The sequence below is a fragment of the Rana temporaria genome, chromosome 3 (assembly GCF_905171775.1).
Source record: "Rana temporaria chromosome 3, aRanTem1.1, whole genome shotgun sequence".
Lineage (NCBI taxonomy): Eukaryota > Metazoa > Chordata > Amphibia > Anura > Ranidae > Rana > Rana temporaria.
Window position 1 is genome coordinate 99,349,160 of NC_053491.1, and position 16,083 is coordinate 99,365,242.

General features: G+C 42.4%; 1 protein-coding gene across 7 annotated transcripts in view; it reads right to left on the bottom strand.

Moving 5' to 3' along the window:
* The window catches only part of HERC1 (HECT and RLD domain containing E3 ubiquitin protein ligase family member 1), a 232,131-nt gene that overhangs the window by 149,780 nt on the left and 66,268 nt on the right, over positions 1 to 16,083 (bottom strand). For all 7 annotated transcript variants that reach the window (XM_040343076.1, XM_040343077.1, XM_040343079.1 and 4 more), the window contains exons 6-16: positions 14,063 to 14,374; positions 13,852 to 13,948; positions 12,144 to 12,287; positions 11,938 to 12,065; positions 11,683 to 11,827; positions 11,002 to 11,173; positions 9,003 to 9,137; positions 7,922 to 8,087; positions 7,387 to 7,512; positions 3,224 to 3,439; positions 831 to 983 (exon numbers count right to left, since the gene is read on the bottom strand). In XM_040343076.1, the coding sequence (XP_040199010.1) occupies positions 831 to 983; positions 3,224 to 3,439; positions 7,387 to 7,512; positions 7,922 to 8,087; positions 9,003 to 9,137; positions 11,002 to 11,173; positions 11,683 to 11,827; positions 11,938 to 12,065; positions 12,144 to 12,287; positions 13,852 to 13,948; positions 14,063 to 14,374 (1,794 nt within the window). The remainder of the gene's footprint in view (positions 1 to 830; positions 984 to 3,223; positions 3,440 to 7,386; positions 7,513 to 7,921; positions 8,088 to 9,002; positions 9,138 to 11,001; positions 11,174 to 11,682; positions 11,828 to 11,937; positions 12,066 to 12,143; positions 12,288 to 13,851; positions 13,949 to 14,062; positions 14,375 to 16,083) is intronic.

The window sequence follows — 16,083 nt, forward strand, 5'->3', positions numbered from 1 at the left end:
CATCCCGTCTCAAAAGACATTGTGGTTTACATTGCCCATGCATAAAAACATAATATAGGCGAGACCCATAGTCCCCTACAGAAGACCTACTGTCGAACCAAGTCCCGTAGGTCCCTCTCTTACCTTTCCACGCTGCAGGGTATTGCCAAGCAAGAGGCCCAATCTTCCCCCTTCACCGTGGGTATAGTCCTAGACCTTCAGGGACCGGGGTCCATGGCAGGAACACCACACCCCTGGACCTATATAGCACCCTGGCAGCAGAAAAAACATTTGGTCCTTAGAAGGCACAAAGTTCTGGAACCCAGGATCCAGCCCTCCGCAGAGAGGCATTATAGGCTAAACCTCGTTCTTCGTACCGAGGCCCGGGTACCGTCCACTTTGGCTATGAAGCACCTTGGACGGATCCGGATTTATGGAGGCTTTTTACATCCAGCATGGATCCCTCCAGTGGAGCTCCTAAGAGCACATGTTAACTCGTGACCAACACCTTAGACACTGATGAAAAAACTGAGGAACTCCCAGTAGGGGAGGGGTTATATAGGGAGGGAACTTCCTGTTTAATTGATTACACCAGTGTCCATCACCTGAAGGTAGACTCTATAACCCACATAGTAATGAATATGCAGCTCTGTGTCCCGTGATGTACGATAAAGAAAACAATACATTAATCCTGAGAATATAAAGTCTATACACAGTATATAAACAAAGCATTCAATGCTGTCAAGGAAAAAAAAAAATAAAAAAAAAAATAAAAAACTCATTTGCCTTACTCTTTAATTTCTAAGGAAAGCAGGATGACATCAGCCACTGCGCTTAGCTGCGATACATACCTCGCTTATATTGTTTGTGTGGCAATATGCCAGCAACTGTTTCTGCAAGGAGCATAGCAACTCATGAAGATGAGCTGGTTGGCTGTTCTCTGCGGAAGATGATCCTACAATAAATTTATCACTGTTCTTCTCCAACTCTCCAAAAGCTTGATCCTAAAAGAGAATACATAATTAGATGTTCTTCTGGGTGGGAGCATATATCATCATCCATACTCAAAGGGATTACAGAAGATCTGAGCATTGCACCAGTGTTACAAAGATCCTCTCTGTAATCCCCCAGGGGGTGCCCACATACTGTACGAATTACAAAAGGGAACAGAATCAAAGTTTAGGGGGAAGATGTGACATATAAATGTGTATATAAAACACAAAAAGGGGGAAAAAAAAGCCCACTGAATATTAGATATTATTTTATTAAAGCAATTTTAAAAATAGTTTGTTTATTAAAGATATTTTATATGCAATATCCAGTGCATTTTTTTTCCTGATGATTTTTTAGCCTTTGGAGTTAAATAACAGAGCTTGCAAGGGTTTTCAAAATTGCCTGGCACCAGTGAAGCATTGAACATTTGAAGATTGTAAGATGTATGATATGGCATCAAACTGAATGTTTTTAGCAGATTATTCTAACTCATAAGCCCAGTGAAAGCAATGTTCTAGCATGCATCTTTATACCTCCTCCCATAGCTGCTGTGCAGCTTTCTGCTCTAGGTTTTGATATTTTCCACCATAAAACTAGATGAAAAAAAAAGGAAAGGGGTCAGAACCATTCTTTGTATTCTACTCTTCACTGATTGGTGGGAAAAGTTAGGTGCAGCCAGTATGTCACCGCAGCATTGCCTATTGCCACAGAGATTGACACTATTAGGTAGATTCAGTAAGAGTTAGGCCGACTTATCAGTAGATAAGCCGACCTAACTCAGAATCTACGCCGACTTATGTTTAAGCGTATGCTCAAACAGAGATACGCTTAAACATATCTAAGATACGACGGCTTGCGCCGTCCTATCTTAGATTGCAATATTTTGGATGGCCGCTAGGTGGCGCTTCCATTGCGGTCGGCGTAGAATATGTAAATGAGGAGATACGCCAATTCACGAACGTACGCCCGGCCGACGCAGGCCGTTTACGCAAGAGATAAGCCGCGTAAAGTTAGAGCTAGGCCCTATTGGAATAGTAATGTCAAGTATGGCCGCCGTTCCCGCATCGAAATTAGATTTTTTTACGTCGTTTGCGCAAGTCGTCCGTGAATCAAAGATTTACGTCGTTTACGTCCATGTCGAAATCAATAGGCCCGTGCGGCGTACTTAGCCGCAATGCACACTGGGAAATGTAGGCGCCCGGCACATGCGCAGTTCGCAAAAAAGAAAAGAAAAAACGCTGTACTGAGCTTTTTCAAGCTGCAGTGTGCAAGAGGCCTTAAGATTTACCAAAACTATGCAATATGAAGGAAAAACCTAAACCGGCCATTCAATTAGTATCAATGCTGGCAGGCCCTTAACCCTACGGCTATGTTCACACTTGTGAAGGTGGTTCCTGCTGCGGATCCACACCTGTTCCTGTGGTCACAAACACCCACACAGCAGATGCATGGGGGTACCATTAATCCGAATGCCACCCACACGCACTGAAAAAAGCAGCAAAGTTTCCCTGCACTGGAATCCACACTGCACTTGCTGTGCCCGCTCGCAGAGCCGCACAAGTGTGAACCTAGCCTAATAGTTGATGGTAAATGGTGCAATCTCATTGTTGCGTTTATAGTCAGCTTTACACGAATATGCCATTTCTGCTCTAACTGGGAGAGAATATAACTAAATAACATAACACACACTTTCTCTGAGGGTTAAAGCTGTATTGGTGTACTAACATAAGAGCTGAGATTCAGATTCTAACAAATACATATCCCTGCCTGATTCACTTTAGAGCACTGCTGGCTGCCCTGGCTTTTATACATACATAATTATATCACATTAAATCTCAGAAAAAAAAATCTAAATGTTACACCTGTAAAAAAAAAAAAAAAAACGAATACTTAAAAGCCAGTGGGTAACCCTAATGCTAGCAAATGTATGGCTCGAATTTCTTTAAAGCCTTGAGTAGCCCTGCTGGCAGCTAAACAGTGACTGCATCCAATCAGATGTGGTCATTGGCAGGGTACTTCCCGACAGCCACGGGTGCAAGCAGCTGTCAGAAAACAATCAACAGGGGACTGACTGCATGAATGGAGGAATTTATTAAATATTTTTTCTCATTCAGCCTGCATGGCTAAACAAGAGAAATTGAAGCATGTATGGCTAGTCTAAGGCTATAGTAATAAAATGAATACGTGCTTAGGGTGACTTTGGTGAACCCATAATAAATACATAAACTAGATTCCAGCTGTGTGGTCTCACCGTGTAGAAGCCCAGGTTTCTCAGAAGTGTCTTCATCAGGATCTCTGCAAGGTGAGTGTCTGGATGGCTGCCCTGAGAGTTGGGGTCAGAACTGGAGCAATAGGAGAGAGGCAGAGAGGAGCCGTCTGAGGAGTCAGAAGGAGAGCTGTATCCCAGCAAGGATGCCACATGTGTGTGATCCTGAAGGCTTGTCAGAATGATGTCCAGCTGCATCCTCTGTAATGATATCATCTTAGAACTCCCATACAAAACAACTTTTTTTTTTTCATTACGAATAGTTTATCTATTCACTGACTTATGCAGGGTACATTCCAATCCCCAAATCAAAACACAAGTCTCAAGACGCCGATAAATGAATTAAATCAGCACAGGGTGCTTTTCTGGTATCTCTAAGCAGAATGTCTACTCTGGATAGACAATATACCTGTGTTCTAAATATATACCAGTTCATTCATCAGCTAAATGTCTATTCCAGGGATCCTCAAACTACGGCCCTCCAGCTGTTGCGGAACTACACATCCCATGAGGCATTGTAAAACTTTGACATTCACGGACATGACTAGGCATGAAGGGAATTGTAGTTCCCGAACAACTGGAGGGCCATAGTTTGAAGACCCATGAGAATTGCTGACAGGCGTTTGATAGAACCCATTTCATCATTTAGACATATAGTCACTTTAAATTAGAACTAAAAGGCACATTTGTTGTTCATTTTGGATAGATTAAGGGAAAGTTATAATCCCGGTCAGGTTTTCTCTATGTATGTTCCATTGGGGAAATTTCCCTTCACTTCCTGTGCCACAGTCACAACAGAAAGGAAGAGGAAATTCATCTGAGTATATCCCCGATTGTTACTAGAACTACCGAGCCTACTGTAACACTGGGGATTTCTCCTCTATTCCTGTTCTGGTGACAACCCAAAATTTGGGATTTTTTTCACTTTCACTCACAGCTATAATGGTAAAACAGGACCTATACAAACCTGACAGGTGTACTAATCCCCTTAGCCTTTAGTTATAGTTTAAAGTGGAGGTTCACCCGAAAAGTTAATTATTAACCTTAGATTGATGCTCATTTTGTCTAGGGGAATCGGGTAGTTTTTTTTAAAATCGAAGCCGTACTTACCGTTTTAGAGATAGATCTTCTCCGCCGCTTCCGGGTATGGGCTGCGGGACTGGGCGTTCCTACTTGATTGACAGGCTTCCGACGGTCGCATCTATCGCGTCACGATTTTCCGAAAGTAGCCGAACGTCGGTGCGCAGGCGCCGTATAGAGCCGCACCGACGTTCGGCTTCTTTCGGCTACTCGTGAGGCGATGCGACCGTCGGAAGCCTGTCAATCAAATAGGAACGCCCAGTCCCGAAGACCATACCCAGAAGCGGCGGAGAAGATCGCTCTCTAAAACGGTAAGTACGGCTTCGATTTAAAAAAAAACTACCCGATTTCCCTAGACAAAATGAGCATCAATCTAAGGTGAACTCCCGCTTTAAGCCCAGGTTCACACTGCCGCCGATTTCAAAGCCGGACCCCAGCAAGACTTCGTTAACAGAAGTCAATGAAAGTCGGACACATTTCTAAGTTGGAGCGACTCAAGTCACACCGATTAAAACGGTGGCATTGCACAGAATGGAGTCCAAATGGGGTCCGACTTCTGAAGTGACAAGCGCTTCAAAGTCAGTGCGATTGTCACATAAGTGTGAACTGGGCCTAAGCCCTTGTTAAAAACACCACAACACAACCCACAAGGCTTGGCAGCAAAGTTATCAACACTGCCTTGCAACCTCCAGGCCAAGCAAACTTTAAAGCTGAACATTATTGTGATATATGAAAAAAAAACGCAAACTTTCCGACTCCTTGTCAACGGCCTGTGATATGAAGGTCCAAAAAAAAACACATAAAAAGCTAGGGGACCAGTAAACAAAACTAAGCACTATTTGTGTCCCTAAAAGTTCACGTAAAGTTCAGGTAAATACCAGTTCTTTATAAAAAGCGGACATTTGCACAAGGATTATTGATCCTTCTAAATCTAAGTAAATGTTAGCCAAGCTGAAGAAATTAGAGACAAAAGCAGTATTTCCCAAATCAGTCCTTAAATCTCACTAACAGTGCATGCTTTGTAAAAATACCCCCATAAAAAAAAAAAATAAAAAAAAATCAAATTATATCCCTCAATTCGGATGGGACTTTTAAAAAGGTGCCAGATCTAAATCTCAAACCATGTAGTAAAATCATTCAAGTTTTTATTACAAAATGTCAACCACAGTATTTATTTTAAGACACGTGAAAAAGGACAAATTCTTCACAATTGTCATATCACAATTTTAATGTTACAATGACCCTAAAACATGTAAAATAAAAATATTGCAGGAATCTAGCGCGTTACCTCTCAACTTTCATCTAAACATGAGAATACCTGAAACCTTCACCCATCATTATCAGTCCACATCTCATCTAGTGAACATAGATGGTGGCTGTGTTCTCAATGCATTTTACTGTCAGCTTCCTCAGGAAAGCAAATTAAGACAAAGTAAAAATAAGGGTACAGTGCCTTGAAAAAGTATTCCTACCCCTTGAAATTTACCAAATTTTGTCATGTTACAACCAAAAGCGAAAATTTATTTTTGGAATTTTATGTGACAGATCAACGCGAAGTTGGTCCCAATAAAATACATTTACGTTTTTGATTGTAACATGACAAAATATGAAATATTTCCAGGGGTATGAATACTTTTTCAAGGCACTATGAATAATTTAGCCCAATGGAATCAAAACGGCATGCCTACATAACAGTATGGACGCTCCACATGTGTGGGGCCATCAGGAGGAAGGAGTAAGCGCATCAGTGGCAACATCCAAGTTCTTGAAAGATCTATAAATCTACATGTCTGTAAATTCTGATTATATGTTCATTTACATTTTCTGTTATCCTCCTATAGGTATCTACTTCATATCCTTTGCCTGATGCTTCAACTCATTCACAATAAATTACACTGGCTTCAGTGGGCGTTTCCACTATTAGGGACGAGGTCGATTAGAGACCAATAGGTGGATTCAGAAAGACTTAGGCTGGCGTATCAGTAGATACGCCAGCCTAAGTCTGAATGTGTGTCGGCGCTAATTTAAGCGTATTCTGGAAACCAGATACGCTTAAATTAGGCTCAGATACGAGCGGCGTAAGTGTCTTACACCGTCGTATCCTAAAGTGTAATTTTTAGGCTGACCGCTAGGTGGCGCTTCCATTGTGGTCGGCGTAGAATATGTAAATCACTAGATACGCCTATTCACGAACGTACGCCCGACGGAGTACAGATACGCCATTTACAGAACGCATAATCAGGCATAAAGTTATTCCATCAAATAGCTGGAATAGTAATGTTAAGTATGGCCGTCGTTCCCACGTCGAAATTTGGAAATTTTACGTCGTTTGCGCAAGTCGTCCGTGAATAGGGATTTACGTCCACGTCAAAACCAATAGGACCGTGCGGCGTACTTAGCCGCAATGCACACTGGGATATGTACATGGATGGCGCATGCGCTGTTCCAAAAAAACGTCAATCACGTCGGGTCAACCCAAATTAACATTAAACACGCCCCCTCAGCCTATTTTGAATTAGGCGCGCTTACGCCCGCCGCATTTGCGCTTCGCCGCCGTAACTTAGCAGGCAAGTACTTTGTGAATCATGTACTTGCCTCGCTAACTTACGACGGCGTAGTGTAAACACGATACACTACGGCGCCGCAAAGTTAAGGCGGGCTTTCTGAATCCAGCTATATGAATAGGGCAGTCAGGGTCCTCTGCCCAAAAGGAACATACCCTGTGGGTCTGTTCCCTGAGAGACTGTATAATGCATGTTTTGATTTCTGCACACTGGTAGCTAAATCACATGATTAAAGCCTGGTACACACTTCATTTTTTCATTCAACCCACACGGACCGAATGTTGGACGGTTTTATTGAACCAGATGATGTCTCTCGACATTCGGCCCATGTGTACTAGGCATAAGGCTTATTACAAAAACGGCCCACATATGGAAGGTTACCTGCACTGTTGGGGAGACATGAGAACAGATTTGGAAAGTACTGAGATACTCATCTTTGCTAGAGCTGCTTCCTGCATAAACAATTTGCAACAGTAAAATATACCTTCAGAAAAATGTACATACCTGGCCCTTGGAAAGGCTTTCCCATCTATCAGGTCCCTGGGGCAAGAGAGAATGCAATAACTCCATTCTTTCCCGGAGAGGCGGCAGCAGCATGGTAGCTCCCACTGACAGAGTCTCAATTACAACCTGTGGATGAAGAGACAAATGTAAGTGCTTTGCAATATCTTATATTCTAGAATCACCATACTGCAAAGTGAAGATCTCCCATTGTTTTTGTAACAAATTATATACGTTTTTATCTTGTTATACAGACTGCAGGGATCCTGATGACAGTGGGCGGTTCCTGTGACCCATGGAGCCAAATTTGAATAATAATAATTTATTACATCACCCCGTATAAAGAGAATGACATAAATCAACAATTGTCAGTCTCTACAATCACAAAATTGTACTTACAGCAGAGCCACAGCAGGTGAAAGGGATATGGCAAAATGGCAAATGAAACAATTGTACTGTATCTTGTCTAAATGAAAAGTCACTTAACATATTCATAATTATTTAGACAGAAAGTCTGATTAATGTAAACAAACATCACCTCTTGAATCTCATCTGGTACACTTGCATCCATTAGGCGAAAAAGCAAATTTCGTAGAGGGCCAGCTTGGCGTCCCAAGATGCTGGTAGCAACACCTCCTGCTAAAGCCAGGGCTAGATGGTTGGACAGCATCTTTAAGCACAACTTTAGGAAGTTATGATGTTCCCTTTAAGAGATAACATGTACACACAAATACAAGTTATTTTATGTGAAAAAATATGCAAACCAACAGACAATAAAATTCTCCTAGTTTTGAACTTGTTTTAAGTGTAACTGTGGCTAGGTTATAGACATTTAAATATTTACACATTTATAACAAGTTGCCAATGAGCTTTAAAAATCCATCACTTACCCATGTAGCTGAAAGCACGGTGGAGCAATTTATCCTCAAAGATTGTAGCAGAAGTAATGAATTGGTCTAAGCCAGCTCACCCTGCTTCACCTCCCAGCAATGACTTGGCAGTCTTCTAATCTTTAAAGCGGAATTTATTGGGCCTTAGAATCTTTTAGGTGTAATATGCTAGTATGCAGAGCATCTTGCCACATTATGGTAGACTAACCTAGCAAGCCATCCCCTCAAATGCAGCGTTGTAAGCTCTCCTGTTGGTCACGGGAACTGTCATCTTTGCCCAGTCATCCTTCTGGGTTCAGATTCTTCAACTGCCAAGATTGTTCCTTCCAAGCATGCGCACGGGAGTTACATCATCACAGCACAGAGCGGTGTCGTAAATGTACACTAAAATGCAATTTTTTGGCTCAGTGTACATAAATGCTGACAGACAAGAAGGGTTTATGATAAAAGAGACCACTAGGGTCTCTTCTGTCATAAATATCCCAACTGCTTTTTTTTTTTGTATAATTGCACTTTATTATGAACAAAAGCAGAGGCTCAGGAATGGTAAACAGGATGAGCTGACCTGAGTGAGGGGTTGGTTTAAAGGTCATTTACTGCTTGATAGGAATATGTAAATAGTGATGTCCACAGTCTAGCCATAGAAAAGCTTGAACAAATATTATATATATATATATAGATAGATAGATTTTGTATCAGATCTTAATAAAACAGCAACTCAAACAATACCTGGATGATGGGAAGGGAGGAGGGGGGACATCACTATTGATTTTTTCACAGTATCGTTCCAGGAAAGATCGCAGATGGAAAAAGGTGCTTTCCTCTAGATCCACACAGTAGGGACGATGCCACGCCACCACTTGTCTGAAAGAGTCAGTAACATTAATACAATTGCGTCTTACAGTGCGTCACTACAGTCTGGCAGCGTAATAACAGACCACTTTTATGGAAAAAAATTGTACTTTCATTCAAATAAAAATAAGCCATTTTATTTAAAACGATTACTGCATTACAGTCTTTATAATAGAATTATTGTTATCTAATTTGTATGCATATTACAGTTACCCAACATTCTATGCACACTTGATGTTAAATGCCAAATGTTAGGAGTAATAGTAAAGAAGATATACTGTAGGTAGCAAATGGAGAAATAAAAATAAAATTAAAATAAAAAAATTACTGAATTTAAGATTAAAAAAGACATACGTATTCTAAAAATAAACCGGACCCAATACCCGGCAACCACTTACATTGCGTACTTTCGTGGACCTAATACAGTAAAAACTTGGTTTGAGAGCGTTTTGCAAGACAAGCAAAAATGTTTTAATAAATTTTGCCTTGATATACAAGCGATGTCTTGATTAGGGATGAGCTTTATGTTCGACTCAAACAATTTGAGGTGTTCGCGGCAAATTCGAAAAGCCGCAGAACACCCTTTACAAGTCTATGGGAGAAATCTAAAGTGCTAATTTTAAAGGTTAATATGCAAGTTATTGTCATAAAAAGTGTTTGGGGACCTGGGTTCTGCCCCAGGGGACATGTATCAATGCAAAAAAAAATTAAGTTTAAAAAAAACTGAAGTTTTTTCAGGAGCAGTGATTTTAATAATGCTTGAAGTGAAAAAATAAAAAGTGAAATATTCCTTTAAATTTCAGACCTGGGGGAGTGTCTATAGTATGCCTGTAAAGTAGCACATGTTTCCTGTGTTTATAACAGTCTCTGAACAAAATTACATTTCTAAAAGGAAAAAAGGTAATTTAAAACTACTAGCGGCTATAATGAATTGTCGGGTCCCGGCAATACAGATAAAAATCATTGGAAAAAAATAATGGAATTTGGGGGACCCCCACAAATTATCAGACACTTTAGGTCGGCTATGGATATCAAGGGGAACCCTGCTCCAAATAAAAAAAGAAATAAAAATAATGGCATGGGGTTCCCCCCAAAAATCCCAGACCCTTACCTGAGCACGCAACCTGGCAGGCCGCAGGAAAGGGGGGGGGGGACAACAACAATGAGAGAGAGCACCCCCTCCCCTCCTGAACCATACCAGGCCACATGCCCTGAGGATGTCCCCATGTTGATGGGGACAAGGGTCTCATTCCCACAACCCTTACCCGGTGGTTGTCGGGGTCTGCGGGCGGGCGGCTTATCAGAATCTGGAAGCCCCTTTAACAAAGGGGACCCCCAGATCCCGCTCCTCCCCTATGTGAATTGGTAACGGGGTACATTGTACCCCTACCATTTCACAAAAAAAATAAAAATAAAAATGTTAACACCACACACACCAAGTTGGGACAAGTCCTTTAATAAAAAAAAAATAAAAAAAAAACTCCAGCGCTGTAATCCTTCTACAATCCCGGTCCCCGCCGATACGAACAATACCGCCTCCGCGGGAGGCACCCGACCAAATGATGCGCAAGCTGTTTGACAGCTCTTTTATAACCGAGGGCATGGCCACCCGTGACGAGTGACTCCCGCCCCCTCTGACGCGTCACGGGAAACCCCGCAGGAAATTCGCTCCATGTATTACCAGCCAAAGAAATGTATACCAAGTGTAAACAATATACGGATACACAGGCCATATACATACATACATACATACATACATACATACAATATGCCTTCTATAAATATGAATAGCACATCATAGTTCCCCATTTCAGGTGAATTTACCCCTTACCGCCTCAAATCAAGCATTATTAGATCATAAACCATTATACCATACCGGTCTCTGGGCAGTGCTGTCCATGCTAAGCTGTGCGAGGTGCCTGCTGAAATCTGCTGTATAGCCACACCATCCAGTCCACTGACTTTTTTTGGTTTAGTGATAGGGCCGGTTGAATTGCCTTGGCCACACTGTCCCATGGAGTTATTTCCCCATGCGTAAACCTCATTGTCTGGTAAAATACAGAATGTTGTACACATTACTTACATGCAGATAAAGAGAAGTAACACATCTTCAACTATTAATAAACATAAATTATGTGGCAAATAACCAGTTCCCCATGCAGATGAAAGGTCATAATTGTACATGTGATATACATTAAACCTTGCTGCATTCTAATATCCCCTTAGAACCAAGCTAAGGAAAGCAAAGCTAGTGGTCCTGAGATTAACAGGAACTTAATTATTCAAGTGCATCTTTATATCTGAAAACAAAGCAGAATGGTTTATCTTCTGAAGTTCACAGCAGGTATAACTATTCATTCATCTGACGCAAGTGGATTAGTCCTGCCAAAAATAAAAAAATAAAAGAACTGCAGCTGATTGACAAAAGTTTTCCCAACAGTCCCATTTGACAGAAGTCAATCGTTATATTGTCTTCTGTCAAGCAGGAACAGCCATAGATATATTGAAATTTGGCCAGCCTCTGTCAATCCCAATTGTTTGTACATATAATACATACCATGTGATAGTGCAAGACAATGGCTATCTCCTATTGAAATGTCTACTATTCTGGTGGCAGCCAGCTCTTCAATTAGCTTGGGGCGCAAGGCAGTTGCTTCTGAAGATCCACATCCCAGACAGGCTCCACAGCCCCAAGCATAGACCTAAATACAGGATGACAGAAAGCTGGGAATTAATTACACCAGAAGGTTGTATACAAATATAGGAAACAAATGAGAAATAAACAAACTAGACTATGTCATATTAACCATACCTGTCCAGTAGATGTCAAAGCCAGAGAGGACTGACTCCCTGCACACACCTTCCGGGTGAACATTCCCTGTAGTGCTTCAACCACCTTTGGTTTATATACCCTGTTAGTGTCTCCGTGGCCCAACTTTCCTGAGAAGGAAGTTCCCATTTAGTACAAATCACACAAAAAAATGTACTGACATTTGTATGGCAAAACATTGTCCCTACCATTATCTCCTCCACCAAAAGACCACACAGTCCGTCCATCTTTAGACAAAGCAATAGTATGGGAGCTCCCACATGACACCTCACCCACATTACTGATATCCTTCACCAGAGTGGGGATGTTTCTGCTATTACTGTCTCCGTGGCCTGAAAGTAAAGACAAATGACAAAAACAACATAAGCTTGTCCACTTTTCTTTATGATAATTATTTTTATTTATTTATTAAATTTATTTACATGTCGTCACCAGAGCATGTGCAGTGTTACTATGGTGACATCGTACTGCTGTAGCAGTGATAATGCACAATGGCTGGCTTCTCGAATATCACTATGGTCAGTGGCATCAGCCCTGATCCCTCGCTGCACCAGTCCCGATGTCCCCCAATGCCCGCCGCAACAGTCCCAGTGTCGCCCAATCCCCTGCCGCAACAGTCCCAGTGTCAGCAACAGTGTTCCTGATCACTGCCACACCAGTGCACCTGACCTGTTTATTGACCATGTTTCTGCCTGCTGCCTGTACTAACCCTGACCTGTCTCAGCGCACTTTCACTGTCACATACAACACATCTCCTCCTCTTCCTGTTGGGTTACCCCAAGGCTCCATCCTTGGGCCCCTCCCATTTTCTATCTATACCCCTTTCCTGGGCCAGTTGATAACCTCCCACGGCTTTCAATACCACCTCTATGCCGACGACACCCAGATCCATTTCTTCACTCCTCAACTCACCCCCTCGATCTCCTCACGTATAACAGATTTATTCAATCTTGCTAAAACTAAGCTTGTAATATTTCCTCCTCCCCGATCCCCATGACTTTACAGTTGAGATCAACGGCACAACCATTGATCCCTCCACACATGCCAGGGTGCTAGGTGTAATCCTAGACTTCGACCTCTCCTTCAGCCCCCACATCCAATCTCTGGCTACAGCTTGCCGCCTTAACCTCCACAACATTTCCAGAACTCGCCCCTTCCTGACAAATGACACCACAAAACAAACTTATTGACTCCTTGGTTATTTCCAGCCTCAGCTAACCGGCCTACCCTAACACAGGCTACCCCTCCTTCAGTCTATTATGAACGCTGCTGCTAGACTCCTACACCTCACTAACCGATCCATGACTGCTGCTCCTCTCTGGCTTCCCCTACCCCACCGTATAAAATTCAAAATACTAACCACAACATACAAGGCCATCCACAATATCGCCCCCAGCTACATCACTAACCTCATCTACAGATATCACCTAAATCGTCCTCTACTCCTCCCAAAACCTCCTTCTCTCTAGCTCACTTGTTACCTCCTCCCACATTCGCCTCTAGGACTTCTCTAGAGCCTCTCCCATCCTCTGGAAATTCCTGCCCTGGTATGTCCAGTCAATCCCTACTCTGCCCACCTTTATAAGATCCCTGAACACTCATTTATTCAGGGAAGCCTATCCCAGACCCACCTAAGAACTGTACCTGAGCCACCATCAGACCATCCCCCGCAGTCATTACCTTTTGTACAACCTCCCTCCCTCCCTTTAGAATGTAAGCTCCACGAGCAGGGCCCTCCTGTCCTTTTTGTATTGAACTATATTGCAATTTTGCTGTCCCCTCTCTACATTGTAAAGCGCTGCGCAAACTGTTGGTGCTATACAATTCCGGTATAACAACACCACTTTAGCTATATGCATCTAAAAATTAATGGAATTCAATTTTTAGCAAAATTACCTAATCGTCCAAAATCTCCTTCTCCCCATGTGTAGAGCTCTCCATCTTCTGTGACAGCGGCACTATGTCTGTAACCAGCTGAAACACACACCACAACCTGAGATGACAGAAAACAATATATCATCAGGGTTCCAAGGTAAAGTGGAAATCAAATGATACTGTGTAAAGAATAAACACAATTTCCCAGTCACTCCAGAGGTCAGATCTTTACCTTTCCTTGCAGTGTCCCCTGAATTAGCTTTGGATATTTTTGGGTGGAGCTATTTCCATGGCCCAATTTGCCATAGTCACCATCTCCCCAGCTGAAAACCTCTCCTTCTGTGGTAAAAGCCAGGGTGTGCCCATCGGATCCTTTTGAAGAAGAAACTTTTTTGATGGAACGGTGAGGCTCAAAGGTTAGTTTCTTCAGAGTAGACTGGTTGTTTGAGTCTCCAAGACCCAACCTTCCATAGCTGCCTTTCCCACATGCTCTTACGGAGCCATCCGTAGATATAACAAAAGTGCAGTACTGTCCAGCTTCGATCTATATGGAAAACAAAACACATCGAAGTATTACGCTTAAACCCGGTTCAGAGGTATGCATAAAACAATGAATTTGATACAGATCATAATAGTTAAAAAAAAATTATAATAATACTCCCCCCCCCCCCCCCCCCCCCCCCCAAAAAAAAAACAAAAAAAAAACAAACACACACACACACACACACACACACACACACACCTTAAAGTGGTAGTAAAAGCAGTCTCAGCGATGTTGCACGAGAGACCCGGCTGTCCGGGGACTCTCCATCATTGGCTGAGAGAGCAGTGAAGTTCCATTGGATCGAGAGCGAGAGAGCAAGACAGCTCCACATCTAAATGGGCACAGGGAGCTGCAGCTCAGGTGCCCCCATAGCAAGCTGCTTGATGTAGGGGCACTCGACAGGAGGTAGGGGCTGGGCTGCTTTGAAAAACCACTACACGTTTTTTTTTTGTTAAACAATAAAGACTTTAGTATCACTTTAAAACAAGCTCAGCAGCAAATACAGGGGAAATATCCTTTGAAATTTTCTGGTATCCTGACTCAAGGCCAAAATGTTGCCATTAAAATTTATATATAGTCAACACTATTGGATACAATAACAATCCACCAAGTTATTCTTTGCTGCCTGGGTACGGTTGGTGAAATTTCACTTCACCTTCTGTCCCAGAAATGCAACCATGTCCAAGGAAATATTCCATAGCGAGAGAAATTCCCCTCTTAGACAGTTGTCCCCATTGAAAGGTTTTACAGTACTTTCTGTTTTGGGGACAATTGTTACCAGTACAAAAAGAGTGATGAATCTCCCCAGCAGTAAAACGTCCACACTCTAAAACAAAAACAAAAAAGTTTTGCCTTTATATACACACACACACACACTTTCACGGACTAGCTCATACTTTCACACGAGCATTCCAACCAGTTCCATCTTTCAATTTTTCAGATGGATCTGATTAGAAGGTCCATGGAACACTATGGACAGGTGGGTGTAAATGGACTCTGGTGTCTGTTTAGACTCGCCTACTTGCGGTAAAAAAAACAAAACACAAATATATATATATATATATATATATATATATATATATATATATATATATATATATATATATATATATATATATATATACACACATACACACACACACACACACACAGAGAGGTTTTCTGTTTTGGCGGACAGAATTAGCAGCTTGATGTAAACGGACAGAAGAGTCCGCTTACACCCCGCCACCCAGGGAGCGTATTGTAAGCTGCAATACATGCTTTCAAGGTTAATACTACTTTAAGGCTATCTGGATTGGACACAAGACGAAACATGAGGGCTGGTCTCAGTATAGGACTTTAAAAAAGACAAAACAAAGTGCAGGAAAAAGGGCACCAAGTAAAGCCCAATACAATAGATTAAAAGGGGTTTTCCCCCCCTTTTTTAAGTTTATTAAAAGTCAGCAGCTACAAAAAGTGTAGCTGCTGGCTTTTAATAAACTGACACTTACCGGCTCCAGCGACGCGCCGGCCGGGGCTCCGCTCCTCGCCCCCCCCCTCGCCGGCCGGAGTCTTCATTCCTAGTGTGGGCACCCGGCAGTGATAGCTTTCGGCTTCACAGCCGGGCACCCATTGCGCATGCGCGAGCGGCAGTGTGCATGCGCGAGCGGCGCCGTCAGATTGGACAGGCGCTCGCCTACAGGGAGGGGCTGTGAAAAGGCGATTAAGCT